This window comes from Pundamilia nyererei, unplaced genomic scaffold (assembly GCF_000239375.1).
Source record: "Pundamilia nyererei isolate P.nyererei 1_Seehausen unplaced genomic scaffold, PunNye1.0 scaffold00087, whole genome shotgun sequence".
In the NCBI taxonomy this organism is placed as follows: Eukaryota; Metazoa; Chordata; class Actinopteri; order Cichliformes; family Cichlidae; genus Pundamilia; species Pundamilia nyererei.
This window is the reverse complement of record NW_005187488.1, coordinates 620,180-647,705: the sequence shown is the minus strand read 5'-3', so window position 1 is coordinate 647,705 and position 27,526 is coordinate 620,180. Positions and strand designations below refer to the sequence as shown.

The window sequence follows — 27,526 nt, the reverse complement described above, 5'->3', positions numbered from 1 at the left end:
TTTTTGCAAAGTGCTTTATGTCAAACACGCCCCAGATTCAGCTTCTCATCTCTGATGTTTTACTTTTTTCCTCCCCCGTGTCTCCAAAAGCAAACACAGGCTTTCATCCTCACATTAAGAGACAAAGATTTTCATTATATTAAAATGATTTTAACAGTGAAAGAAACTTTTACCTGCAGCTCAAACAGAAACAGACATCAGATTTTAAAATTTTTTACAATAAAAATCAAATCAGAATACAAAATAAACACATTTAAAGTTAGAAAAATACAAAAACTAAAAGTCTTATAAAAGAGGGATGTGCCCTTAAATGACTAGCTTTGCAAAAACTGGCAATAACCTGCAGCAGCTGGTCGTTAAGTAAATCTCATTAGTGTCCAAACAGCCCCAACAAAGAGCAGCAGGATGGAGTCTTATATGTGCTAATAATTACAGTCACCATTATTTTTACAGCAAACTAAAGTGAGAGACCACCTGTGTTTACAGAGTGTTACACTGTACACTAAATGTGGCTATTTTGGAGGAAAACATATTTCCAGACTCCCAAGGTTCAAAGCATACATTGATATAGTTCGACATTATTCTAGCTGACTTTCAGGCAGCCTGTTCAAAATGGAGCTGCCACAAGAGCTCTAAATTACTGTTTTTGAGAGACTTTGGGAAGGAAAGGGCTTAAAAGGAAAGACTTTAATAAAAGGACACATACATCTTCATCACACGTCAGTTAGACGCCAACACTAATAAAATACATCTTCCACGTACCTTTTTCCTGGTGGCACAAGCACGCTGTCGAGGGCCATGACCTGCTGCCTGCCCTGCGTGTCACGATAGATCTGCTGTGCTGCTTCTGTTGTTTTGGTGATGACACAGTCCATATCACCTCTGATGTGCCAGGAGATGACCCACGCAGCGGCATCATCCTGCACGAGGGCCAGGTGGCCAACCTGCATTCAAAAATTAGAGGATAAACACATCTCCAGAAAATTCATCTCAAAACAAGTACTGAATCTTTAAAAGAAAAAAAGAAAGTTACCATTCCCAAAACATCTGCCTGTCCCCTAAAGTTGTCACGGACGGAGAAAACTCGTCGGGACACTTTCTGAATTGCTTCTGCTTCAGTAGTCTTCTTTTTTATTAGTGTATCAATATGTTGTGCCTACAGATACATAAGAAATGTGATTTCCAGTTCAGTTTAAAAAAGAAGAAGGAAAAAAAGTTGAGTGTGGATGGACATAATAACTTACAGATATGGGATGAGGGATTGTCACTTTCCTCTGGCGCAGCTCGTTTTTAAAATCAGCCTCTTTCTTACTGGCAGTCAGGTAAGATTCTAAGGGGGAAAATATTTTCATTAGCAGACAATTTTAATCACCTATGGGAGGAAAACCCAGATAAATTACAGATTTAAGACTATATCAAAGTCAGTGGTTTAAAAGTATTATTTCTGTAGCTATACCCATTTGCACTGACATGAGATTATTCAGATTCACGTAACTTCATTAATCCCAAAAGGGGCCGTTTGTTTGCAGCTTATCCACACGACCTACTAACACAACCTACAGTCTTTAAACACTAATCACTGTTGCATGTCAAGGCAGAGATCAACAAACAATGAAGTCTAGGAAAAAAAACTACAACAAGGATATTTCAGATGAGACCTGGTTCAACATACAAACAGCACACAGTACATCTTACCCGTCAGCAACTCAAGGAGCTCCTTGTATGTACGCAATGCTTCGTTATATTTCTCAATAGCACTGCTGAGCTCATCTTTTTTCCTGGTCAGTTCAGACATTTTTTGCTGGTTTTGTGAGTCTAAAATGGAGAAAAAAAAGAAGAATTAATTGTTTATCAATTAACAGTGAATTGTCAGAAGGCAAATCTAAGCTATAGTACTATAGTAGTGTAAGAGTAGTAATACTATTATTAATACTACTCTTAAGTATAATAGCTTTAAATAGCATTTCAGTTTTTTGGCTCACAGGTAGTGATCAAAGTGGGCTGGAATGATTAGATCTGATAAATAGTTTAATATATTGTAATACAGAGATTTCTTTTGTTAGAGCTTCCAGCTAAAAGCATGCAGATACTTCCTCAACAAGTCCGAATCTAAAGTCACCCCACAGTCCTTCATTATATGTTCACGTGTAGTAAAAAAAGGAAAGAAAAAAGTTTAAAAGACATGTATTAGTGAATTTTGTAAAAACAAAAACAAAAAAAAATGTATAAAAACAACAAAATTAAAGTAATGCTTTAAGTTTTCAGAAATCTTAAGCTGCACGTAATAGCATTTACCACTCAGTTTTTCCATACCATTGTAAAAAAGGAAGGGGAGCTCAAAAGCAGTCAGGGTTATGAGATGGACAGACACTTCAGGTTTGAAAACAAGGATGTAGGTGCTGCTATTGTCACCGGGGCTATTCTCCCTGATAGCCAGCCTCTGAGGAGAGCAAGTGAACAATTATCATAAGCCCTGAGGGGCCCTTAAATTCCAAAACAAAAGCTGGTCCTGTGAAGAATGGTTACTCACGGGGATGTGGGCCTTGCCCTCAACTAAGTTAATTGCAAGGCTTCTTCCTCCTCTTTCAAAAAGAGGGAAGCTTTTGTTTCTCTCTCCATCTGAGGACTTTATAGTGATGATCACCTTCCCTCCCAGGTCCTGCCCCGCTGGGTTGCCATACAAATCCTGGAATCAACCATGGAAATTCACTCACTATGACTGCAAAGTTTATTTATGAAAAGTTTAGGCTGCTTCTGCTATTTTACAATAAATAAATAAATAGCTTACCATTATCCTCAGTGTCATATTCTCAACCAAGGTTCGGCTGGCAATGTCCTCGCTGTAGGAAACAACTGGGGTTGTAGTCTGAGAGACAGGTCCCAGTTTAACAGGCTGATTGGCCACCACATCTATACGAATCTAAAAGATGGGAAGCAGCACTGAGGTCAGTCAATTCTGTCAGTGAGTAACGCAACAGCTCTACAGCCCTGCAACAGCTCAATGACCAACTACTCTCCAGTAAAATACAGTGGTATGCAAAAGATTGTGCACCCTGATAATTGTCATGATTTTTTCTTCACAAATCATTGGTTGTTTGGATCAGCAATTTCATTTAAATATATCATATAGCAGACGAACACAATGATATTTGAGAAGTGAAATGAAGTTTATAGGATTTACAAAAAGTGTGCAATAGTTACTTAAACAAAATTGGGTAGGTGCGTAAATTTGGGCACCATTGTCTTTTAATTGATTTGAATACCTTTAGGCCTAATTATTGGAACATAAAATTTGTTTGGTAAGCTTACTGACCCCTGACCCTACATACACAGGTGAATCTAATCATGAAAAGGTATTATTTAAGGTGACCAATTGCAAGTTTTTCCCCTCTTTGCATCCTCTCTGAAGAGGGGCAACATGGGAGCCTCAAAACAACTCTCAAATGACCTGAAAACAAAGATTGTTCAACATCATGGTTTAGGTTGAAGGATACAAAAAGCTATCTCAGAGATTTCAGCTGTCAGTTTCCACTGTGAGGAACATATTGAGGAAATGGAAGACCACAGGCTCAGTTCTAGTTAAGGCCCGAAGTGGCAGGTCAAGAAAAATCTTAGATAAGCAGAGGCGAAGGATGGGAACAGTCACAGTCAACCCACAGACCAGCTCCAAAGACCTGCAACATCATCTTGCTGCAGATGGTGTCACTGTGCAATGTTCAACTATTCAGCGCACTTTGCACAAGGAGATGTTGTATGGGAGAGTAATGCAGAAGAAGCCATTTCTGTGCACATGGCACAAACAGAGTTGCTTGAGGTATGCTAAAACACATTTGGACAAGCCAGCTTCATTTTGGAATAAGATGCTGTGGACTGATGAAACTATAATTGAGTTATTTGGGCATAACAAGGGGTGTTATGGATGGAGGAAAAAGAACACAGCATTCCAAGAAAAACACCTGCTACCTACAGTAAAGTATGGTGGTGGTTCCACCATGCTGTGGGGCTGTGTGGCCAGTGCAGGTACTGGGAAACTTGTTACAGTTGAGGGTCGCATGGTATCCAAGTCAATATTAGCAGATTCTTGAGAACAATGTTCAAGAATCAGTGACAAAGTTGAAGTTGCACCAGGGCTGGATATTTCAACAAGACAACGACCCAAAACACTGTTCAAAACCCACTAAGGCATTCATGCAGAGGAACAAGTACAACATTCTGGAATGACCATCTCAGTCCCCAGACCTGATTAATACTGATATATTATGGTGTGACTTAAAGCGGGCTGTCCATGCTCGGAAACCATCAAACCTGACTGAACTGGAGATGTTTTGTCTCCACCTTCAACCAGAATCCAGACTTTCATGGGAAGCTATAGGAAGCGTTTAGCGGCTGTTATTTCTGCAAAAGTAGGATCTACTAAATATTGATGTAATTTTTCTATTGGGGTGCACAGACACCTGCCTAATTTTGTTTAGGCAACTATTTCACACTTTCTGTAAATCCTATAAACTTCATTTCACTTCTCAAATATCATTGTTTTTGTCTGCTATATGATATATTGAAATGAAACTGATTCAAAATTGATCCAAACAACCAATGACTTATAAAGAAAAATCATGAAAATTATCAGGGGTGCCCAAACTTTTGCATACCACTGTAGGTACAAATAATGAGTATCTGGAGGGTGGCTTAATACACTTTATGAGGGTTTGAAAACAAAATATGAACGTGTTAAAAATGTTTTGTGTTTTTTATTATATATTAAAACCAACCTGATTGCTGTAGAGAACGTCTTTTTTGTCAATACGAAGAGAAAACTGTATGGTGTGCCTTCTAGCTTCCTCTGGGATGTCTTTGTCTCTGCAAAGAAACGCGCGGTCCATTATTTTTTTCAGCTATTATCATCATCACCATTATTCTAACACAAACCTACACTCTGGAAAATTGTCTTATATGCTGTTTTATTGAGTCAGCTAAAATGACAGGACCCCTTGCATACTATAAATTTGAAACTACCTTATGCAAGTGATTAGCTTAGCATTGGTTAGCATAGCACAAAGACTGGAAACCATGAGAAACCATTAGTTTGACTTTACATATAAAACATTTTTACAGTACCAGCAGCTCTAAAACTCATTAGTTAACATGAATTTGTTGCCTATATTGGTACTAGGTCACTCTAGCCGTTTCCTCCGTTTTAAGGCTTTGTGGAAGCTAAGCTAAGCTAACTAGCTGCTTGAAGTAACTTATTAATATTAATATAAAAGCTATGCTTTAAAACATGTCACCAAGCCAAACAAAATAGAAACAGAAGTGAAAATTATCTTACCTGAAGTGAAAACAGTCATTCTTTTCATTTTTCGTGGGTTTATTACACTTCAGCTCAATGGCCTACACAAGAAATATTGAAAAATAAATAAATATTATTTTAAGAGAAAAGTTTACGATAGGAAAAAAAAAGAACTCCTCTACTTGCATAAATCTACAATTCTCCTTTTTAGTTTTCCTGGTATTGGTCAATCTAATGAGTTGTGTCGAACAAATCTTTTTTATGTTAACAGAGAAACTAACAACTACAGTCAATCATTATCACTAATGTTAATACACTTGGCTTTTTCCAATTTAAAGACACTGTACAATCTTCAGTATCACTTATTAATAGATTTAAGTGAGTATATGTATATATGTGAAATTTTGACCTTCTGTGGATTCCAGACAATCCACACTTCAAACTTGTGCACCCAATTCTTGGGTTTTTAAGTCATTAAAGATGTATGCTGTATATTTAAACTGGAACAGTTTTTCCCCAACAAACACAACAATGTCAACGAAATGATTTGCATTGTCAAAGTCACCGTCTGAGAAAAGTGTATAAAGTGTGTAGTGAGGGGTTTTACAGCCTTATTTAAAACACCTATAATAATAGTAAAAAATAAAGTTGGCTACTTCACAGATTTCACCTGTCGGGTTATTTTTAGAACAAAACTCCTGCAATAAACAAGGAACCACTGTATATCAAGGAGACTCTTGTGCTTTAGTCACTCACTCTTTCTGGAGGCTTTTTCCCTGAAGATACCCCATCCCATATGAACATGGACACAGCAGCTGGGTTAAAAGTAGTAATTGGACTTCCCTCATCAGACACCACAGTCACTGAGAAAACTGAAGAGAAACAAAGACCTTCCCTTAGTTTGGCTGAACAGAGATTAAACTGATCAAAATACAAATAAATGAATTAATGAAACATTTTTTAAAGGAAGGAGAGAGAAAAACAAATGCAAACCTGGGAATTTGCTTCCAGCAAAAAACTTGACACTGGTGTCATACTCCACTGATAGGCTGACTGGTTTTTTGGGATCAGGGAGGACAGTGAGGCTCACTGATGGACCAGGGATGGGTTTTTTGTTGAAGGAGCCTTTAAACTGCAGCTGATAGTACCCCCTAGAGGAAGAACAGGCTATCAACACTTCCACTAGTGACTTTACAGTAGTGGAAACATCAAGACTGATGCTGTATTACGACAAATATAATTTTACTTACTTCGGCCCGCTCAAACCATTAACAATGAAAAAGGCTTTTCCTTCTGCGTTCACAGGTTGTGAAATAACATTGGTTTTCACCTGAAACAATAACAAGACCTTTCCTATTAGATCATTGTATAGATTCCATACAGCTGCTACAGCAGCCAGATGTTGCCAAACCAATAAACCTGACTAAGTGATCAGCAGCAAGTGTGACCACCCCTATAAAAGCTGGTCTAAGCTAAGCTGTTACTCTACAGCTACTGTACTTCATTTTTCACAGGACTACATGGTGCTTTCTTTGATTGTGTTGATTTTCAAGCTAACCGTCAGTCCTGGAGGTGAAGTCTTTATGTCCACTACAACCCTCTGGTCTGGAGAAGGGTTTCCCCACTCATCACACAGCTGGACGACAAATGGTTTGGAGATGCCGTGATCATTTAACACCTGCAAAGGCTGAAAAAAAAAAAAAAAACAGAAAAGGATGAGCTATACCTTTAGTTTGTCTCCAAAAAGAAATTAAATTAAGAATCTTTTATTTTTTTACCTGCTCTGGTTCGCTGATGAGCTTAAGCTGAGCAGGGAGTCCTGCGGTCACTTTAATACTGACATGCTCCACAAAGTCAGAGTAGCTGAAAGACAGTTCTCTGGGGCCGAGAGACCCTGATTGGAAACGAATTCCCGTCACCATGGCAGCACAGCTGCTGTCCTGGTACAATACAGAGCCGTGAGATTTATCAGCTTAGATCATCACAATCACCACATCTGGCCTGCTCATTATTCAATAAAGAAGTTACTGAATTTTCTCTTCATCATCTTCTTACAGTACTGTGTTAGACAAATACAAATACAGTTCACACATGAACCACATACAGTATTTACACGGGTGCCAGTTACTATTTTACCACTATAGTAAAATAGTAACTATAGTGGTAAAATGCAGGATAAATTGTGAACACTTTAAGTACAAATTTTATAGCACACAGCTTGGTTCCTTCAAGAGTTCATTAACCTCTTCTAAAAGCAACATTATCTTTACATGTCCTGCTGCTCTCCTTCAGCTGTAATCTGAATCAGCAGCTTTGTGGCACCATCTCTGAATTTATGAAGGTCAAAACCATCTCGGTCATATAAAATAACATCGACTTTGTTACCATTTTAGTGAACTTTGACCACAAAGACAAAAGCTTTTCGTGTCATCTACAGAGTGTAGAAAAATGTTTTGTCTCCTTGGTAAGGGAGGGTTCATTATCTGTGGAATTCCAATAATATGACCTTGCTATTTTAACAAAAGCAGGCTTTTTTTTTTATTGGTAGGGAGGAGGATTCAGTAGATTTATAGTGGTCATAGGGCAGGTGAAAGGGCAAATGCACACATGTATACCCTTAGCTCACCAAAAACACATAATAAAGGGAGCTTTGTTTGCTCAGATAATATTAAGATTGCATTAGTGCAAATTTGATTTGATTTAACTAATATTTGAGTCAACTTTTGTCTTAAATGCACATGGCTCTGGTCCCACCTGCCATTTAAATGTGATGGCTGATTTGTCCAGCCCCTCAGCTTCCACTTTTATGTGGTTCAAACAGGTGGGGGTAAGCGTCTTGGTTAAATTGTCAAACTGGTCCACAAGCTCCAAGCCTGTGCAAAGAAAGTTATTCTGAGTAAAATAGCATGCAACCGTGAATTTTAAAAATGTGATTAATTGTAAATGATCAGATTTATACTCACTAATGTTTCCGGAGAGGATCTCACCAAGCTTCACTGTGGTTTGGGGTAAAGCTACTTTTAGACGCTCTGGTTCATCTGGACGAGGTCTACAAACAAAAGAGGGGACTTTATATCTTCACACATCAGTGTGCAGACCATATCAAATGAAAACACTGAATCAAAGCTTTGATTATAGATTCATGGCTTACACGATAGTGAAGGAGACGGACACACTCTGGTCCTGATAGGAGACCTGGTAGAAGCGCTGCTCTCCCACCCGTTTAGGTACCTGTAAATCCGGCAGCTTCCCCTGGACCAGATCTTCCAGAAAGACATCTCCTGTCCAGTTAACCTTCACAGTGAAAAGTTAACATCAAGCTAAGAAGTGTTAAAACAGAATGGCTCATACAAGTCTTTTTTTTTTAAATCCTAGAATTCTTTCGTAAGGGTAAAAAATAAAAATAAAATATATATAATTGTTTTTTCATTTACAAAATCTAACACCTACTTAAAAATCTATTACAAGAGTAAACAGCAATGTTTGCACATTACACACCTTGATCATGGAGGCTATTTCAGCAGTGAGCAGTACCTCCCTGCCAGCTTCATCATACAGCTTGTAGAATAAGTTGTCTAGCAGTCCGCCGGCTATCCATTCGATCTTTTCACTGTTCCTCAGCACCAGATTCTCATTGTCCTGACTGTACAGCTCCATCACAGAGACCCTTGTGCTGGGCAGCACCCTCAGCTCCTTCATGACCAGCGGTATGTTTTTGTAACTCTAGAATGAAAAGAGGAGAGAGACACTACAAACAAGCTACATACTTGGAAATTTTCTTCTGAGCAGAAGAATTCTTTTTTTTCTAACTCACAGGCATCACAAATTGAGCTTTGAGCTCTTGTTGCTCTCCTTTCATTATTTTCAGGTTAATGGGCTTTGTCACAAGCTGGCCAGCACCGGTGCTGCTGCAATCAGTGACCACCGGGGAGAAACCTTTAACCTGGAAATGTTTGAACAAAAACAAAAAGATTCAGCCTGCGTAGTTTTTTGCCTTACAGACAGAAACAAGACACCACTGAAAATAAATAGACCAACATATATAAACAGCTCATTATGGTCTTTCAATAAATACAGTTTTCTATGTTTTCACAGAGGCACCTGTGACTTCCGAACAAATCCATGTTTGTACCTCGCAGCGGACGATCTGTTTGGGGTTAGCGGTGATATTTCCAGCCTCGTCGTGAACTTCGACATGAAACGTGACCTGGTCTCCGTTCTCCACATCGATTGACGTTTCCTCCGGTTTGACGTGGAGGGAATTTGGGATACCTGAAAAACAACACAAAATCAGGGAATCTTTAAGAAAAATAAGACAAAAATCTAATTTACCTTGTCTTAATGTTAGCAGCCAACAGATTATCATTTGAACCACAGCTAAATGACATCTGTTACCTTTACAGTGAAGGTACAAAGTCTCCTGGGGACACTTTTTTTTAATCCTAAATGGTTTTGATGGCAGACGTCTGATCAGAGGTTTAAAACTCAATCAGTGTATCTACTGCTAATGTACTGCTCTCAGAGCCACGAGCTGCACACCATCAAAGTTAGATCTTTTTACCTCCCAAGGAACTTCAGTTCACCTTTTAGCTGTTTACGTCATACAGTTGGCCTATGACTATGGACCAACTGTATGACGTCATTATTGGACTTGAGAAAAAAAATCCTGAAGCTGTCTTTATTGTGCTTCAACAGAGCCAACATGAAGAAAGTTCTCCGTAAATACTGCCAACATCTCGTTCCCTACAAGAGGTGATCAAATACTGGATCATTGCTACACTTCATTCAACGACTGCTACAAACCCCTCCCCACCCAGCTTTTGGCAAGACAGGCCATTGTTCCATACTGCTGCTGCCTGCATACAGACAAAGACTTACAATAGGAAAAAACAGTTTCCAGGGACATCTACAAATGGGACAGTGAGGCTGAGGCTAACATCACCGAGGATCTCTCCTGGACCCTTCACACAGACACTGCAATCAGGAAAGCTCGCCAGCGACTCTACTTTCTGAGGAAGCTGAGGAAGTTTGGCATGAATGCCAACATTGATGGGTTTAGATTTTGTTATTGTCATTTGTATTTAGAAATATTTAACCATATATGCTTAGAGGTGTATAATCATTTGTAGATTGAAAGAATGTCTCATCCTAGGAGGTCTGTAACAGCTCTGTGTAGCATGAAGGGGGAGTGCGTTCACTCCCTCTACAGAGTGTTCCGGCGTAGATCACACCTCCTAGGAGAGGTCGTATCTTCTCTTGCTGATATATGGTTTAGCAAACACACGTATATTTCTTTAAGTATAAGAGCCTTTTGTTCAGAAGTCCTGGCACCAGCTTTGGGGAGTCTTCACAGGGTCACACCTTGACCACACACACACACACACACACACACAGTATTCTTTGTTCACATGTATACCTATGTAAGATGTTATATGTTAATGACCCTATGCATATTCATGTAACCACAATAAAAGGAGTGCTATGGGGGACCTGGCTGAGAGTCTGACGGTGGTCAAGTGGTGGAACGACACTCGGCCCCAGCCAGGTCTCCCTCATGCATGAGTAAACCAGAGAACTTTGGTGCCTTGTGTCTTGCTTTTTGCTGCGTAGCAGATTGTCCTTAACGTTCCAGCGAATAGGTTTATGCTACAAACCTATCAAACATCACCTGAAATTTCTACAGAAGTGCGATCGAGAGCTTGCTGACGAGCTACATTACAGTTTGGTATGGAAGCTGCTCTGCCAGCAGCGGCAAATCAAATCACTACAGAGGGTGGTGAAAGCAGCAGAGCACATCATTGGCATGAGGCTTCCTGCCATTCAGGACATTTATCTTCAGCGGTGCAACCAAAAAGCACACAGCATCATCAAGGACCACAGCCACCCAGCACATCAGCTGTTCTCCTTGTTACCATCTGCCAGACGTTACAGGAGTCTGTCTGCTGGGAGCACAAGACTCAAAAACAGTTTTAACACACCACACTTCACAGGATGCACACAGAAGCTGTCCTACAGTTTCACAAGTACATACTACACTCTACACTGGTCACTCCATTTTTATTAGTATTTAAATAAAAATTAAAAACCCTTACTCCGTGCAATACTGCACTAACTGCCACTCTAAAATCTTGTACTGCTGCTCACTCCTATCAATTTATCCCATGTGCAATATCCCATTTGCCCCCACCCCTCAATACATGTCAACGGTCACATTTCTATTTAAGATTTCTTTATTTATATAAGTGTGTATATATATTTACAGCGGTCCTTTGTTTATTGCGGTAGTTACATTCTAAAAATAGCCCACGATAGTTAGCTACTTCGCAGATTTCACCTATTTTTTACAATTATTATTTATTATAGATGTTTTATGGCTGTAAATCCCCTCACTACACACTTTATACACCTTCCTGCGACAGGCAGAAAAGAGTCACACTGCTAGCGATGGAAGATTTAGATAAATTTGACAAGCTGAATGCATTCTGTACTCTACAGGAGACACTGCACAAGATTGATTGACAATGGTCTACAGCCAACCAGAATGCAGAAAATAATTCGCTGTAAAAAACAAACAAACAAACAAAAAACCATGCAAAATTGCACACAAAAAAATCTGCGAAACAGCGAGACCACGTTATAGCGAGGTACCACTGTATATATATATTTAGTCTGTTAATATTTGTAATATTTTTTACTGTACTATACTGCTGAGTGACTTGTCTTCTGCTCCTCAAACACATTTTATTGACATGTTGACCCTGTGCTAACTTGCATGACAAACTGAAACTGAAACTAGAAAAAGTTGCATTGCCTGCGAAAATGCAGTGTGAATGCCTGGAATCTGCTGAAAACAACAGAAGAAGTAAAACTATGTGCTGAAAGGAGGTGAAGAAACTGAAAATTCTGCCAAAAAACAGGTGAAGAAGCAGAAATTTTTACTGAAAAGAAGTGAAAAACTGCAAATTCTGCTGAAAAGGGGTAAAGAAGCTGAAATTTCTCCAAAGAGTTGATTCTGTTCATCTGGACGCAGCGTTTTGTGGGAGAAACGTTTCGTCACTCATCCAAGTGACTTCTGAGACTGAAGAAGTCACTTGGAATGCATGAAGCTGAAATTTGTACTGAAGAGAGGTGAAAAAGTTTGACTGTCTTCTGAGAACAAATGGTGCCATGAGCGGGGTTTGAACCCGGGCCTCCTGGTCTCAAGGTGGCTAGAAGAAGCTGTAATTTGTGTTAAAAAGAGTTTAAAAAAAAAGTTTAACCGTTAACTGAAAAAAATGTTGCCATAAGCAGGATTTGAACCCGGGCCTCCTGCTCTGAAAACAGCTGCTCATCTCACTGAGCTAAAACACAGCTCACCTCAGCAAGCAAAATCAGTGACCACACTGATAATGTGGTCCATTCATTTCAATGGGACCAAAAAATTGCATAAAACATTTAATATCTCAAAAAGTATAGAAGTTATGAGCACCAAAAGTCATAGTCAGCATTAGCAGAAATAGCAGAATAGTTTAAAATTTGAACGGTTAAAATTGCACAAAAACTGTGAAAGTAGTTCCACGGTGAAGAAGCATGGAGCAACTAGAATAAAGTATAAAGAATAAAGAGAAAGAGGAACTCAATAGTGTGAATGCCTGTGAGGCATTTAGACAACTAGGGCTGCACTGTGATGTGGAGGTTAGCACTACTGCCTCAGAGCAAGAATCCAACCATCTCCAGGTACTCTGGCTTTGTGCTTGCTTTCAGTGGTTATTCTAAATTGGCAGCAGGGATGAGTACGACTGTTGGAAGTATCAGATGCTTGACTTTAGTTAAATGCGTTACTTACACTTTTAAACTGTATTTATATATCTTTTTTCCTCATCCAAGCAATCACTTCTGATCAAGAGAGTATACACTTGAAGCATACTTCAAATGCTGTCAACAAGATTGATTTTTTGCCAAAACCTTAGCAATGGATAAGTGAACTAGACATGAAAATAAATTATTTAAATATAATTATCAACGTTTAAGTGCCAAGGATGAATCCAGTTGTTTCATAAAGTGTCTCAAAAGAAGATGATGCTCAACCAAAACTGATCTTCGAATCTCTACGTCGTTGTTGTTTGCACAGTCTCATCAAGATTGGTCCACTCGTCCAGGAGCAGATAGGAAACATAAATCTTCTATATGCTACGGTTATTATAGTGTGATTTAAGCATTTAACAATCAAGATTTCTGAAAGGACATAATGCACATGAGAAACCAGTACACAAACTGTTCAAAAATCATAAATAAATGAGGGGTTACCAGGAAGAAGACTGATCTTGATGGACTTAGTGTGTTGTTTCAGGCCAGGCAGGGTCACTTCCAGGTCATAGCTCTGAAAATGCAAACAAAGCACATAAAAATAAATCACCAAATCAGCTAATAATTTTTTGACTATTGACTTTCAAGTAGTTGTTACACCTCTTGATAAAACTATGACTGTACTATTAGTAGTTTATTTATTTTAAGCACTTTTAAATGTGACGGGCACATTTATGTTTTCGTAGCGTAGAAATCATTAGTTCTAACCTTGGATTGCTGGTAATTCAGGACTTTTCCTCTCGCTTTGACATTTTTGATGGTGAATGTGGTTCCACTGCTGGAGAATGTCCCATAACTCAGATCCAGACCACTAAGAAATAAATAAATAAAAATAAATAAATAACAATGGCCGTGTTACAACACTGTTAAATGTGACATAATAAAGGCACAAAGGCTTTCATACATATTTTTTTTCTCAAGCATTTAAAAATTCAGTAGCATTAATGAGACTCACCAGCATTTGAGCTCAGGTGTGAGTTTAGAAGTGAGGGTCGTCGAGTGGCCATAACCATCTTTTATCTGCAGAGGAATGTCAAATGGCACGCCCACTCGCAGCGTGGGGCTCATTGCACTGATATCAAAGCTTGCTGCATCGCCCTCTGACAATAGAACAAAGCAGTGTGTCTGTTTGGTCAGAATGGTGGGAATAATGATCACTAGCTAAACACACAGCATTCTTTCTCCTCACCTTTAATGGTAAACTTCAGTGTGAACGTTGGAAGCGCTCTACCGCCAAAGCTGACAGCGTTTGTTTCATGGACCACTGTGTTCAAATTCAGTGTGTACTTTCCCAGCTCAGTCAGGTTCTCTGTCAACAACGGCTCAAATATGATCTTTCAGCAGACAAACGTCAGGGCAACCAAGAAGAAGGATAAGAAAATTAAAAGAAACTCACCCATTTTTTTGAACCAGAAACCATTATTTCCTAAATGTGGGGCAACATAAGCAGCAAGCTCTTTGTCTGACTTTTGACCTACAAATGAAAAAGGTAAAATAATAAGAATAATTTAATTCTATAACAGGTGGAGCAAACACAGAGAGAAAGTAGGCTGAAAAAAAGAACAACTGCAAAACAAGGGCGAGAACCCGAAAAGTTAGAATTATGACTTTTTACACTTTATGACACATTTAATTTGAAGATTTTTTTGGTAGTTTTGGCAACATGTGGGGCTGAAAATTAAAGATTGAAGACACTTTACTGTCATTATTTAGTTTATTGTACAATAAATTGTACAGTATTGTAAGATGGTGAGATCTAAATCTGTAACTGCAAATGTATTGTTAATGAGGTTGGAGAAGTCACTTGAATGTGTGAGGAAATGTTTCTTCTACTGAAAATACGTCCAGATTAACAGAATCAACTTTGTACCAGTAAAGAACATAGTTTTAAATAGCTCAATATAGTTTTATTACCACTTTGACTTTTAGAAGTCAGCTGTGACATGCATTTGACCTCTGACCTCTGACACATCTTTAAAATCTTTAGTATTTTGACAATACACACCACACTTGTTAGAATCATAGTTTCTAAGTTATGAGGCTTTTTTTGGTCAATTTTTGACAAATAAATCATTAAGTTTAAGACCTAATGTAAATAAATTGTTAACATGACCACTCTCTACATCCCTACAAAGTTGAATCTGATTTCATTCAAAACTTTTTGGACTATCTCGTTTACAGACAAAATGACACCCATGCAAACGCTACCAAAAACATGACCATCTGTGAGGCAACTAGTACCGTATTTTTCGGACCATAAGGCGCACCAGATTATAAGGCGCATTGAGCAAAACAAAACAGTCAGATATGTCAAACTTTACTCAGTTCATTCTTCTTGCTTCCTCCACTTCCGTACCATTTATAAGTGTCAGGGGTAGACATTTGTTCTATCACAAGTAAGAGAAATAAGACACTGCAGACCGACTCAGAGAGTTTTAAAAACGTGCGCACGGGTGAATGTCTCTGGGAAGACACACACATCGAGTGCAGGCTTGCTTGCTTTATTTATAGGAGAAAGTAAGTTACATAGTACTTCCTCTTCTGTAAGCAGTCGGGGAGAGGTTAGACGTTAACTCAGTGCTTATCTGACCTCACACCCACACACATACTGAAATATAACAATACAGAAGTACAGTGGGGCAAAAAAGTATTTAGTCAGCCACCGATTGTGCAAGTTCCCCCACTTAAAATGATGACAGAGGTCAGTAATTTGCACCAGAGGTACACTTCAACTGTGAGAGACAGAATGTGAAAAAAAAATCCATGAATCCACATGGTAGGATTTGTAAAGAATTTCCCAGCATTAGCTGATAAATAAAATAGCTGATAAATTGCAATCACCATATAGCTCAAGTTAAGGCTTTTAAAAACCAACTCCCCAGGGTTATGTCAATAAATTGTAGTCTTGGAAACTTTGTTATAAACAGCAGAAAGACTTTTTCCACATTTTTTTAATTAACCACCTATTAATTAAGTTATTATGAAAAGAAAACATATCAATAGGATATCAAATCTGTAATCAAACACTTACCATGATGGAGTAACGTGAGCTTAACACACAGTTTTGTCCCTTTTCCCTGGCCCACTGAGGACATCCGAGATAATTTCTCTCCCCTCTTGTTCAGGATGTCAATTTTAAGAGGCCCTGAAACGACACATCAGACAAAATGTGAGGAATGAGCTTTGAGCTATACGGGACAGGAATGGGGGAAGACTTTTTTTGAACACCACTGTTTGATGCAAACAAATTATCTGTTTGTTTGTTTTTCATAACATATGAAGTGCTGTGGTATGCAAACACTGCAAGATCTTACCTAAAGTAGTCCCAGCAGAAAGAATGGCATTATTTTGCAAGGGGTTACCATTGGGCCATTCCACATTCAGCTTATCTGGAAGCCTGAAACAAACACATGTCATTTACCTGAACTGAAAGTCTAATTTTTGAGTCAGAATGAGGAGAAAGATTTGCAAAAAATAAAGCAACCCAGGAAACAGAACATCTACATTACAAACAAAAAGTGAATATTAGAGAGGAGCAGTTTGTGTAGAAAAAAATGTCTCCCTAACTGCTCACTCACTTCTCAGAGTCACTGTCGATATTTTTCTTGATGGCTTCATCAGTGGCTGTCTTGTCGATCTTGGAAATGGGAACGATCTTGTTCATGTCCCAAAGTGCTTTGGGCTCCTGGGAAGAGATTTTTCTTAAATCAGTGAACTCAATAAAAGAACAAAGAAAAAAAGGGATTTATATAAGTGAATTTACTGAAATAATATGGAAAATTAACCCCCCCCAACAAAAAACTAAAGTTGAAGTCCAAATGTACTCAGTAAGCTAAATTCTCAAGAGTCATTGCCAGTTATCGCTAATACTTGATTGCAGTTGTTGCTGCTAAGTGTGACCCAACCAGTTTTATGTTTAGGGGGCGATCTTTGTCTAATCTTTGTCTAATATTTAAATTTGCTTGATGATCTGAAACAAACAAGTCTAACAAACATACAAAAAATAGGAAATCAGGAAGGCAGCAAACACTATTTTACACCACATATGACGCCCTAGTGTTTGATAATGTTTGCTCCGAGTTCAACTTCAGACATTTCCTTTAATATGAATGATGTACGATCGTAAGCAAACCAAGTGAGTAATTATTGATTATTTAGTAAAATATCATTATACTACATACATAATTTCAATCTCAAATGTGGTTATACACATGATATACTCACATCTTGATAAAAATGCAACTACTACTTAATAAAATTAAAACTGGTTTGTCACTTAGACATTTCTTCTGTTTATAGATAGATAGATATTTATTTTTCTTTTATGACATACAGTGAAATATTACTTGTGAACTATTGAAGCACGTGGTTGGTTAGGTGCAGTCAGTTGTCAACTGTACAATTCTGGACCAACACAGATGTTTTAATAGTGATTCAGATGACTGTCAATAGATTTTATTTACTTTTCGCTGTTGTTTTTTTGCCCTTTATAACATAGACACAAAGAAATTTTATCACACAATTTTTTATCACTGATATTATTCTTAAAACCTTTTACTGCGACATTTTCGCTTTCCAGTTTTGGAATTGATGTTCGATCAGTTTCTCAAATCAAAGTTTCATAATTGCCTTCTTACTCGAGACACTTCCACCTTTCCTCCCGTGGCATAGACGTCTCCATCGAAATTTCCATGCAGCAAAAATTGAACCACTTTACCGTACAGAATGGGATTTGTATTGTGCGTCTTCACCTGTATGAGGAAGCATAAAGAGATCAGAATGAATGTAGAAGAGGGAACAATAAGAAATTACATTTAAGTAGACAAAAACCAATAAATGCTCACAAGTTGGCCTGTTTTGTATGTCCTGCCTCCCCACTCGATGGCGGAGAAGACTGCCCACGGATGCTGCATTTTCTTAATAGACACATCTGTCCGTGTTTTAATCTCCTTGAAGCCCACAAACTTGATTTGCTTGTCGAACTTTTCATTACAGTTTCGAAGCCATTGTGTGAACTCCTTCTGGATGTTACCTCTTGACGATTTCTGTTGAAACGGAAAGAAAATGTTTAGCGGAGAAAAGCAGGCAAAAACAAAGACCTGAAAACAGGACATGTTAAATATGTCACCTCGCGGTGTCCTGTTACTAACAGGTAGACAGAATGTATCCAACAGTCACTCATCATTAATACTAATATTGGCGACACACCAATTGGTCAGGCTCCCATATGTCCAGTCATGAGCTGCTTAATTTCATGCATGTGCAACACACACACACACACACACACACACACACACACACACACACAGTGGTTAAAGCAAATAGTGGGACACAGTCTCTCTCCGGCACACACACACGGGTTTAACTTTGTGCTGAACATTGTGGGGGGGGGGGGATTTGTTTTAAATGCCAGAGGACCACCAGCATTTTTGCTTGTCGGCTCTCCACTGCTGTATTGCCAGATGGTAAAAATACCACATGGTGATTCTGCTTTTTTATGTATATACATTCAATCATTTACATCACTGTATTGACATCAATAAACTACACCAACAACTATACACATGACCTCATAGAGCTAAACTTTGCCAAGCCAAGTATTTGATGGAGCCTACAGTCTTCAATAATCCATGCCTTGCTTCCTCCTGTTGTCTGCCAACAGCTGAAGAAGGCTGTGAAGTTTTTTGAGCATAGGTGTTCATGGCCTGGATATGTAACTGACTTTTTCATTGTCCTGAGAACCCTGAACATAGCCTTTTTCCAATCTCTAAAGCCTACACTAACAAAGGCAGGGTCACACTTTGTTTTTCAGGGTTTTCCCGTCAGAATGTTATGTGGAAAACAAGTTCCTGTGTGTGTTGTGGCTAACTGTTGACGTCTCAGAAAGTGGTCAATTAAACGTCCTGATTAGGGCTCTTAGTTTCCAAGCATCATTATCCTGAGGTTATAACACAGTTGTTTGCTAATCTTGAGTGATTTGAATAAACTTTGGAACAGTGAAAACACTGCACCCTTTGTAAAGTGGCACTATAATGCAACCAGGGGAAAGTTGTGAAGCATTTTTGTTGAAACGACAACACACATTTAGCTCGCTTCTGCACTCTGAAATAACTATATATTAAATGATTGTATTGCACATATTAACAACATTTTTGACATTGTTAAATTTTAAAAAACTCTATTAATATATCCTTGGATTCTCACCTGCCCAGTTGCCCGACTGTTGCCCTCACCATATGACTCTCTGTGAGTAAACCACACGAACCAGATACAAATCAGTTCAGTGCTCTGAAAGTGTGTGCTTGCATGCACAGTTATTTTTGTTTTTTTATGCCTGTTACCTGGAAATCTGTGCCTCCTGTGCAGCCTTTCTCTGTGCTTTATCCCCCTCTCTTTGGTCATCTGACCCACTGTCACCTCCTTTCTCTTGCCCAAGTACTACACCTCCTCTGTCGCCTTCTCCTGTCTCTCCTTTTTCATTTGCTGCACCTCCTCTATCACCACCTTCACTCTCCTCTGCACCTCCTCTTTTGCCTCCTCTCTCTCTCTCCTCATCTCTGCTTCCTTGCTTCCCTCTTTGATCACCTGCTCTGCAAACCTCTTGACCCTGATATAAAAAAAGCTCAGTTAATTTTTAAATGGTTTGAGAGAGCTGGTATATATCACATCAGCATGTTCCCTTACCAAAAAGTTGGAAAGCATTTGAAACACCTTTTGCCCTCCTACCAGCACATTAACATAATTTTTCTTTTAATGTTGTTTCAGTGATTCCCACACAAGTTTACTGTTATAACATGTACATATACACAACATTCCTCTATTGTTTGACCTGCCTTTCTCTTTCTCTCCTCCCACCTCTACATGTAGCACAATGCTCCCCACCCGACACACACACACACACACACACACACACACACACACACACACACACACACACACACACACACACACACACACTAATGTGCTGTTAGGATGGACGTGCTTCATTGTGAGTGACACAAATTGACAGGGGGACCACCATGAGAACATTTGTAATAACAAACTTAGTCTAACACTTTAATCTCCCTCACTAACATAAAAGAAGTGGCTAAAGCTAAAGCTATCCACAGCTCAGAATATGCCAGCAGCCTCGGTATGAGCAAAAGATGAAAGCGCTTGAGAAAAATTATGGAGATGAATGAAAAAGCAAAAAGGGTCCAAATTGTGTTAATATATAAACATACCGATCGTTTGATTTGTCGTATAAATCTGTTACACTTGCTTTTGTGTGTCGACATACAGTATGTCAGGTAAAGGTTCGGGTACAGCAGCTCATGCACATTTTTATTAATCACAGCACTTTATTTTAAGTTGTTTAGGTGAGAGAAGATCATCTAATGTTGAGTATTTTATAAATGCAACAACTCTGACCTTTGACCTATGTTAATATCTCTATTATACCAAAGCAAAACACTAGACAACAATTAACACTGGAGTGCTTAAAGGTAGCTTCAGTGCACAACACACTTTATTAAACACTGGAATATTACATAGATTAGCACTAAAAGATCTTTAATTCTAGACAACATATATATATATTAGAATTAAGGTTTGGATATCAACCTAAGCTGAATATTATGTGTGTATGATGTGCTCCGTTGTATCCCAGGTTTTGTCATGTTTAAAAAGTGTTCTTTTGAACTGGAGAGGATGTCAGCTGGATTTTATATATTTTATATAGGGTAATAGACCATCAAAGTAGCAGCCCTTGGTTTACTACCGGACACTCTCCATCAGTTGTTCTATATCCAGAGAAGCCGTTTGGATAAGCCATAAAAAATCCACAAAAAGTCCTGTCTTCATTTCAAGCCCTACCAGGACCCTAGATAACTGAGAACCTACACAGTCTTCAGGTCAGAGAACATGCTGAAGATAGTAAACACTGATAAAAATATGGGATTTTATAAACACCTGCCAGAATTAAGAACAGTGATGGGAAATGTTGTTAAACCACTGCTCAACGTATGCGAGTAGTTAATTGTGATGTACTGAAAGTACAAAAAAAGACTTGTGCTGTTGAAAAGGAAACAGACCTTGCAATTAATTGAAAGCAGGTCACAGCTGGGTCAGCGTAATAAAAATAAGACCACATAGTCTCCGCCTGAGTGCATGTGCCGTAGGCAATTCCATACATTGGAAGTACTCATTCTGTAGCTCAGGATGTGATCTGCTATAAATGAGGACAAGACGTTGTATGCTTCAGTCCTACTTTGTAAACTGCTCTGTACAAAATGAACAAGGTGGTTTTAATGTTGAGGCTGACTGATAAAGTAACCGTAGAACTCTTCTCTTCCTGTTAACAATTCTCATAATAAATCAGATCCATTTCAATCCTTTATCAATCATAATATATATCCGCTCAAGGGACTGAATGTGGTGCTGGAGTTCTGATTGTGAAAGAGCCAGTGAGAAATGGAGACGGTCACCTGTCCGTTCAGAACCAGTGAGAAGATAGTTTGATTGTTCTTCAGTTTCAGCTCAAGGTCCATGAAGGTCATCTTGTTTGTGGTGACCTGGAAATTGTCATCAGTGAAAAGCACTCCTGAAAGCCGACGGTAACACTCAGGGGGTATATCTGCTGCTGTTCTGCCGTTATTTTTACGAGAACACCAGTCAAACCTGTAACAAATGGAGCAAGACACAAGAAGGAAAGGATATTAAAGTAATTTTTACCACTATAGAATATGACAAATACAATGTGAGTGGCAAGGGGAAAAGGTTAACCTAGCTCGCTCTCATTTTTTGGAAGCACAGTTTAAAGCGATGCTGACAGCGCTGTCAGTCTGAACTCTCAGAAAAGTCTAGGGTTATTCTGTTTGTTCAAAGATTCAGCTCCATTTAGTAATACAAGGTTAATAACATGAAGCATGCTGCTAGCAAAATATTCTCTGTTAGCTGAAAGTCAGTTTTAAATACAATCTTTTATTTTCTGACCTGTTATACATCTTTACACATATTCAGCTCTATACCTAAATGAATTTTTTTTTTAACTCGGTCCACTTAGTGAGAGGCCACAAAAAGAGTGACAAAAGGCATGGAAGGTTTAGCAGCTGATCTACCAGCAATGCATCTTTCAACATAGGTGTAGCCAGTCAATGTTAGTGATAACTATAATATGCCATCAGTAAAACTCAATCAAGTCTGAGAATATTATAACAACACATGAATAGCAGATTATGTGCTATCTGTTAAATACACAATCACCAACACAGCAATTCAAACCGCGGAAATTCAAAAGAAAAATAATCAATAAAGGCAAATCCTTCCCTCAAAAACAGGGCAAGTCTGCGGGGGTCTTAAGGGCCCATTATGTTCAAAGCATTGAATGTATGGCGTGCAAACAGTGACATCACAGAGCCGTCATCATCTAAAACACTGAATGACAGGTACTGCCACGCAGAGAAAACCTCCATATGAGTTGCTCTTGTTTTCTTCCAAAAGTCTCATCTTTTTGAGCTGTTGCATCTCTTTAATCTGTATAGTTTGGGAATATCTGAGCTTCTGCACTGACATATCACTGAAACAGTGGTAAAAACAAACAAAAGCATACATGTGTGTTTTCAACCCGGCCACACCGTTTGCACCAATTGTGTAAAGTTACGAAAAAACTGAACGTGAAGTGAAGTGAACGACTAGCCACAGAAAAAAGTTGCATCACTTTTGGCATTCGTGAAGACTGCAAAGTTCGATATGATAAAAGATTACAGGCTTTGTTTCCCCATTTTTCCACTGACACTATCCACAGATAGGTTCCTATGTGGAGTTAAACCGTATCCAACATCGCAGCATGACAGGGACCTATATATGATAGTGGAATCAATTTTCTCTGCTGACTCCTGGCCGTTATGTTAAACTCTGAAGTGAAAAGTAACTAAAGGTAAAGCCTACTATTTTAGACTAAAATGGGACATTAGTTTTTGTGAATATAAGTATGAAATGAGTGTAATTACTCAGCCACTTTGGTGCCAGGTATGAGCCGTCCATTCCAGAAACACTCAAAGATCTTCCTTTCTTCCTGAGTCACGAGTCCAGGCTCATTTTCTAAATTGTCATTTTCAGAAGACGCTGCTAAAGAAAATTACCCCCCAAAAAACAACATAAACAAAAGCAACGAAAAAAACAAACAAACAAAAAAACACAACTTCAAAATATGTCAAACTATAAAATCCATGAATGTATTAAATATGTTAACAGTATGAATACCATTTGCAGAACATGTATCTTTGGGATCTTTAGGATCTTTAGGATCTTCAGGATCTTCAGGATATTTAGGATAAGTCTCCCTATCATAGAGGAATGGATGATAACGCAGCACTCCCTCCACTGTGCCACCACCCGGTCCAGAGGAGGCCTTGAACTCAAAGGTGTCCGCAGCAGAGTTAATGTACAAAGTTTGCATGTCATCGTCAACTTCCCTCAGGTTCAGCACACGGGGACATTTGTTTGGTTTTTCGCGTAAAGTGATCTGTAAACGAGTAAAATGGTAAAGTTAGCCAAAACATACAAAATTTTAAATAACATACAGTATTTTGTAAAAGTCTACATTTATCTGAAGCCTCACCTGAATGTCAATCGTAGGTTGTGGAGCTGTCTTTTTAGAGCCTTGTTTCAGGTCATTTCCATTGACTCCATGAATGTAATAGTGATATATGTGCCTGAAAGTAGGACAAATGCAGTTAACAGAGTTTAATCCAAAAGCAGTTTGGAAATGATTGTGTCAGGGCAGCCTTCAATGGTTAAAAGGTGAATTTCTTAAAACGGGAATATTGCAAGATAAAAAGGATGAAACAAAAGGAGGAAGAAAATAAAATAAATTAAAAAACAGAAAAAGAATGCAATTAAAACAACAAAAAATTGGAGGTGTAAAAATAAAAAAATATCACATGTACATAAGTATTCCCAGCCTTTGCCATAACACTCAAAATTGAGCTCAGGCGCATCCTGTTTCCACTGATCATCTATCAGATGTTTCTGCAGCTTGAGTGGAGTCCACCTGTGGTAAATTCAGTTGACTGGACATGATTTGGAAAGGCACACACAAGTCTATATAAGGTCCCATACTTGACAGTGTATCTCAGAGGACCAACCAAACCACAAAGCACAAGGAATTGTCTGCAGACCTCCAAGGCAGGTTGAGGCACCGATCTGTTTCATCAGACCGATGAAACAAAGACTGAACTCTTTGGCCTTCAATGCCAAGCGTCATGTCATGAGGAAACCAGACATTACTTATTGCCCAGTCAATGCCATCCCTACAGAAAAGTATGGTGGTGGCAGCATCATGCTGTGGGGATGTTTTTTGGCAGCAGGAGCTGGAAGACTAGTCAGGGTTTGCGAATGTTGGTGAATTCTCAGTGAATGTCTTTCAGTGTCAGAGATCAGATTTAAACCCAAATGAACATGTCTGGGAAGATCTGAAAATGTCTGTGCAGCAACGTTCCCTATCCAACCTGCAAAGAAGAATGGGACAGACTGTCCCAAAATATCTGTGACATGGTTGTACCATCACACTCAAAAAGACTTGAGGCTGTAATTGCTGCCAAACGTGCTTCAGCATAATATTGAGCAAAGGCTGTGGATACTTATGTACATTTCCAAGAATTTAAAACATTTTTCTCACTTTTTTTTTTTTTTACTTTGTCAAAAAGTGGAACAAGTGAAGTGTTACGAAAACTTTCCGGATGCACCGTCTTTAAGATATGATGTGGATGAGTGAGCTCACGCTAGATGTCTGGTCCATGCATCAAAATTCTGTTTCAGGAAGGAGATATGCTTTTCCTTGAGTCCTGTAATAACTACGGCCGTGAAGCTTTCCTTCCCATGTTCCTCATCGATGATGGTACGAAGGAAGCGCTCATCTTCACTCACGTGTGAAAAGTCGCCAGGCTGTAGCGGGAAGATTAAACATCACTCAGAGATGGTGTTGACGCAGGGAGAGAGCACACCACAATCCAAAAATCATCAAAATCTTTAGCACATCTTTTAACAACATCTTAAAGTAGACTCACCTTCCTGTTTAGGATGGTGGTGCTATAAATATCCTCTTTGTTCTTTTCCTTTCTTTCAAATTCTTCTTCTGATAGAACCAACTCATGAACATCTGGTAACCCCACTGGCTTGCTAATCATCTAGTAATTTATGAAACAAAACAAACATATGTACTTAATTGACAAAATACCAAGAAATGCCCATCTAAAAACCACACATCTAATTTTCAAACTCAGTCCGCAATAAAGGAAACAAAGTTAAGTTACATTTATTATATTTTATAATTTGGGTTTTAGATATTCTATGAAGTGTTTCACTGAGTTTCCACACAGACTTACTCTGACTACATTTCCAAAGTGGAAAACAGCTTGTTTTCCTCCAACTCCAAAGTACGATATATCACTATTAAGACTTCGAGGTACAGGATCAGGGCGGACGTAGTCTTCTTCTCTTCTGTAGAAAAGAGAAATATAAATGCATGGCTTAATTTGTGCCTTTTTTAAATTAAGATAGATGTTCAGAAGAAGAAAAAACAAAAATGCAAAATGATTTAAATACTAGGTTTAATTCAAAAGAGGCGAATGCATCCCCACCATTTCACATTTCTTTTCTTTTAGCAGCACGTGAAATGTTTTCATATTTTTGCCTCAGACAGGATTTCAGTTGGCCTCCTCTATGATATTTTTGGTTTGTGGTGAGCCAAAGGTTCACCACAAACCAAAGTGGTCTGCATCAGAGGCCCCTTAAGCACCCAGACTCTACTACAGAGGCATGTTGGTGTAATATGGGCAGAATGTGGTTTGTGCTTGTTTTTAAGCAAAACTTCGGTAAGAAAGCCATCTGCTGGATTTTGCCCATGTTGCTCCCAAACTTCAAAATGTCATTCAGCATCAAGGGTGCCTTCACAGATTTTGAGGTGATAAGAAGCTGGAGTCCAGAGGACACGGCGTTCAAGATTTCCACATTTAAATTTTGATAAATCAGATTGCAGGACGGTTTTCCACTTCACTACTCCACTCTTAAATGAGCTCATGCCACAAGAAGCCAGCAGCATTTCTGGATTTATACTCTTTTTACTATTTTCAATTAAAAACGAGATTTATGTGATTTGCAAACTTCATTCTACTTTTATGTATTTGTTTTGGGGTTTTTTTTGTTTTTGTTTTTTTAAACAGTGTCCCAACTTTTGGAACTACTTTTGAATAAAGAGCTGGAAAGCACCACACTACTGTAATTTTGGAATTTAAAATAAAACAAACCAACCTTGCAAAACTGCCGGTTTCTTTTGTAAATTTGGAGTGTCTGTAAACTGCCCATTTATTGAGCTGCTTTGTAGTCATGCCACGTCCATTGTCCAGGACAATGACAGCAGGTTTCCCAAGACTTTCATCAAACTGCTGTTAAACAGATACAAATACTGAGTTAGCGCTCCTCTGTATATGTGACATTAATCCAGTATTCGATAATCATGTATTTGCAGTTTCAGAACCAACCATCCTTATCTCTATTATCCTCGTTCCTGTGTTTTTAGCTGTGGCTGAAAGAGAGTTGTCGATGAGCTCGGCAAGTGGATAGGCTGGAGGAGAAGAAGAAGAAAAAGAAAAAAAAAAAAGATAAGCAGCGAGAAACAAACAGATCGCAAAAGGCTAATCTGTGATCATCCCAAGTACACGACGATGATCGTTTTAGCACTTACCTAATGACTCCTTGTTCTCACTAGCATAGTACTCATAAGTGCCACCCTTTATCAGCGTATCATAGTGGGGCGTAAACGATATGTTTTCCACCGTTGCCGTAGGCAGAACCTGGTGCTCGTCTTGCAACAAGTAAAGGGTGCTACCATCCTGGAGTTCCTCTAGAATAATTAAAAATTATTCAGTGGAATTCCATTAGAAGAAAAGCAGGTTCATCTTGATATTTCACTTAAGCTCAAAACACTCATCAATATCTGATAGATTTACTTACTAAATCTGTCAAAATCGAGAACAATTCTGTCAGTCGTTGCCACCACAAATGTCTCAAATGAAGGGATTCCAAATACCTGTAACAGTAAAGATGTAGTAATGGTTAGTGAGTCGTTTTAGACATAGATTTTATTAAATCCAACGCTGGAGAAACTCATTTGTTACAGCAACACAAGGGACAGGAAAAAAAAAAAAGAAGTAGAGATATATTAGAAAAATACAAATTGAAATAAAAACTATGTACAGTAAAAAATAAAAAAAATAAAAAAATAAAAATCGGTCAATCCTTCAAGCTTGGGTCCTCTACCAGAGACCTGGGAGCTTGAGGGTCCTGCGCAAGTATCTTAGCTATTCCTAGGACTGCGCTCTTCTGGAAAGAGATCTCCGCTGTTGTTCTCGGGAT

General features: G+C 38.6%; 1 protein-coding gene across 2 annotated transcripts in view; it reads right to left on the bottom strand.

The window, feature by feature from the left end:
- The window catches only part of smchd1 (structural maintenance of chromosomes flexible hinge domain containing 1), a 38,393-nt gene that overhangs the window by 5,067 nt on the left and 5,800 nt on the right, over window positions 1-27,526 (bottom strand). The window contains exons 2-42 of one of the 2 annotated variants that reach the window (XM_013912350.1): window positions 27,125-27,200; window positions 26,856-27,014; window positions 26,653-26,735; window positions 26,423-26,556; window positions 25,498-25,612; window positions 25,180-25,299; window positions 24,894-25,057; window positions 23,733-23,826; window positions 23,375-23,636; window positions 23,122-23,239; window positions 21,598-21,790; window positions 17,977-18,177; window positions 17,770-17,883; window positions 16,711-16,817; window positions 16,447-16,529; window positions 16,164-16,277; window positions 14,529-14,606; window positions 14,322-14,441; window positions 14,088-14,232; window positions 13,841-13,943; window positions 13,574-13,646; window positions 9,420-9,559; window positions 9,102-9,230; window positions 8,786-9,010; window positions 8,439-8,581; window positions 8,251-8,336; window positions 8,042-8,160; window positions 7,066-7,227; window positions 6,846-6,974; window positions 6,538-6,617; window positions 6,281-6,438; window positions 6,044-6,159; window positions 5,327-5,388; window positions 4,770-4,857; window positions 2,789-2,920; window positions 2,531-2,686; window positions 2,314-2,440; window positions 1,696-1,815; window positions 1,245-1,330; window positions 1,034-1,156; window positions 763-944 (exon numbers count right to left, since the gene is read on the bottom strand). In XM_013912350.1, the coding sequence (XP_013767804.1) occupies window positions 763-944; window positions 1,034-1,156; window positions 1,245-1,330; window positions 1,696-1,815; window positions 2,314-2,440; window positions 2,531-2,686; window positions 2,789-2,920; window positions 4,770-4,857; window positions 5,327-5,388; window positions 6,044-6,159; window positions 6,281-6,438; window positions 6,538-6,617; window positions 6,846-6,974; window positions 7,066-7,227; window positions 8,042-8,160; window positions 8,251-8,336; window positions 8,439-8,581; window positions 8,786-9,010; window positions 9,102-9,230; window positions 9,420-9,559; window positions 13,574-13,646; window positions 13,841-13,943; window positions 14,088-14,232; window positions 14,322-14,441; window positions 14,529-14,606; window positions 16,164-16,277; window positions 16,447-16,529; window positions 16,711-16,817; window positions 17,770-17,883; window positions 17,977-18,177; window positions 21,598-21,790; window positions 23,122-23,239; window positions 23,375-23,636; window positions 23,733-23,826; window positions 24,894-25,057; window positions 25,180-25,299; window positions 25,498-25,612; window positions 26,423-26,556; window positions 26,653-26,735; window positions 26,856-27,014; window positions 27,125-27,200 (5,219 nt within the window). The remainder of the gene's footprint in view (window positions 1-762; window positions 945-1,033; window positions 1,157-1,244; window positions 1,331-1,695; window positions 1,816-2,313; window positions 2,441-2,530; window positions 2,687-2,788; window positions 2,921-4,769; window positions 4,858-5,326; window positions 5,389-6,043; window positions 6,160-6,280; window positions 6,439-6,537; window positions 6,618-6,845; window positions 6,975-7,065; window positions 7,228-8,041; window positions 8,161-8,250; window positions 8,337-8,438; window positions 8,582-8,785; window positions 9,011-9,101; window positions 9,231-9,419; window positions 9,560-13,573; window positions 13,647-13,840; window positions 13,944-14,087; window positions 14,233-14,321; window positions 14,442-14,528; window positions 14,607-16,163; window positions 16,278-16,446; window positions 16,530-16,710; window positions 16,818-17,769; window positions 17,884-17,976; window positions 18,178-21,597; window positions 21,791-23,121; window positions 23,240-23,374; window positions 23,637-23,732; window positions 23,827-24,893; window positions 25,058-25,179; window positions 25,300-25,497; window positions 25,613-26,422; window positions 26,557-26,652; window positions 26,736-26,855; window positions 27,015-27,124; window positions 27,201-27,526) is intronic. The other variant, XM_013912351.1, reaches the window with a different exon arrangement.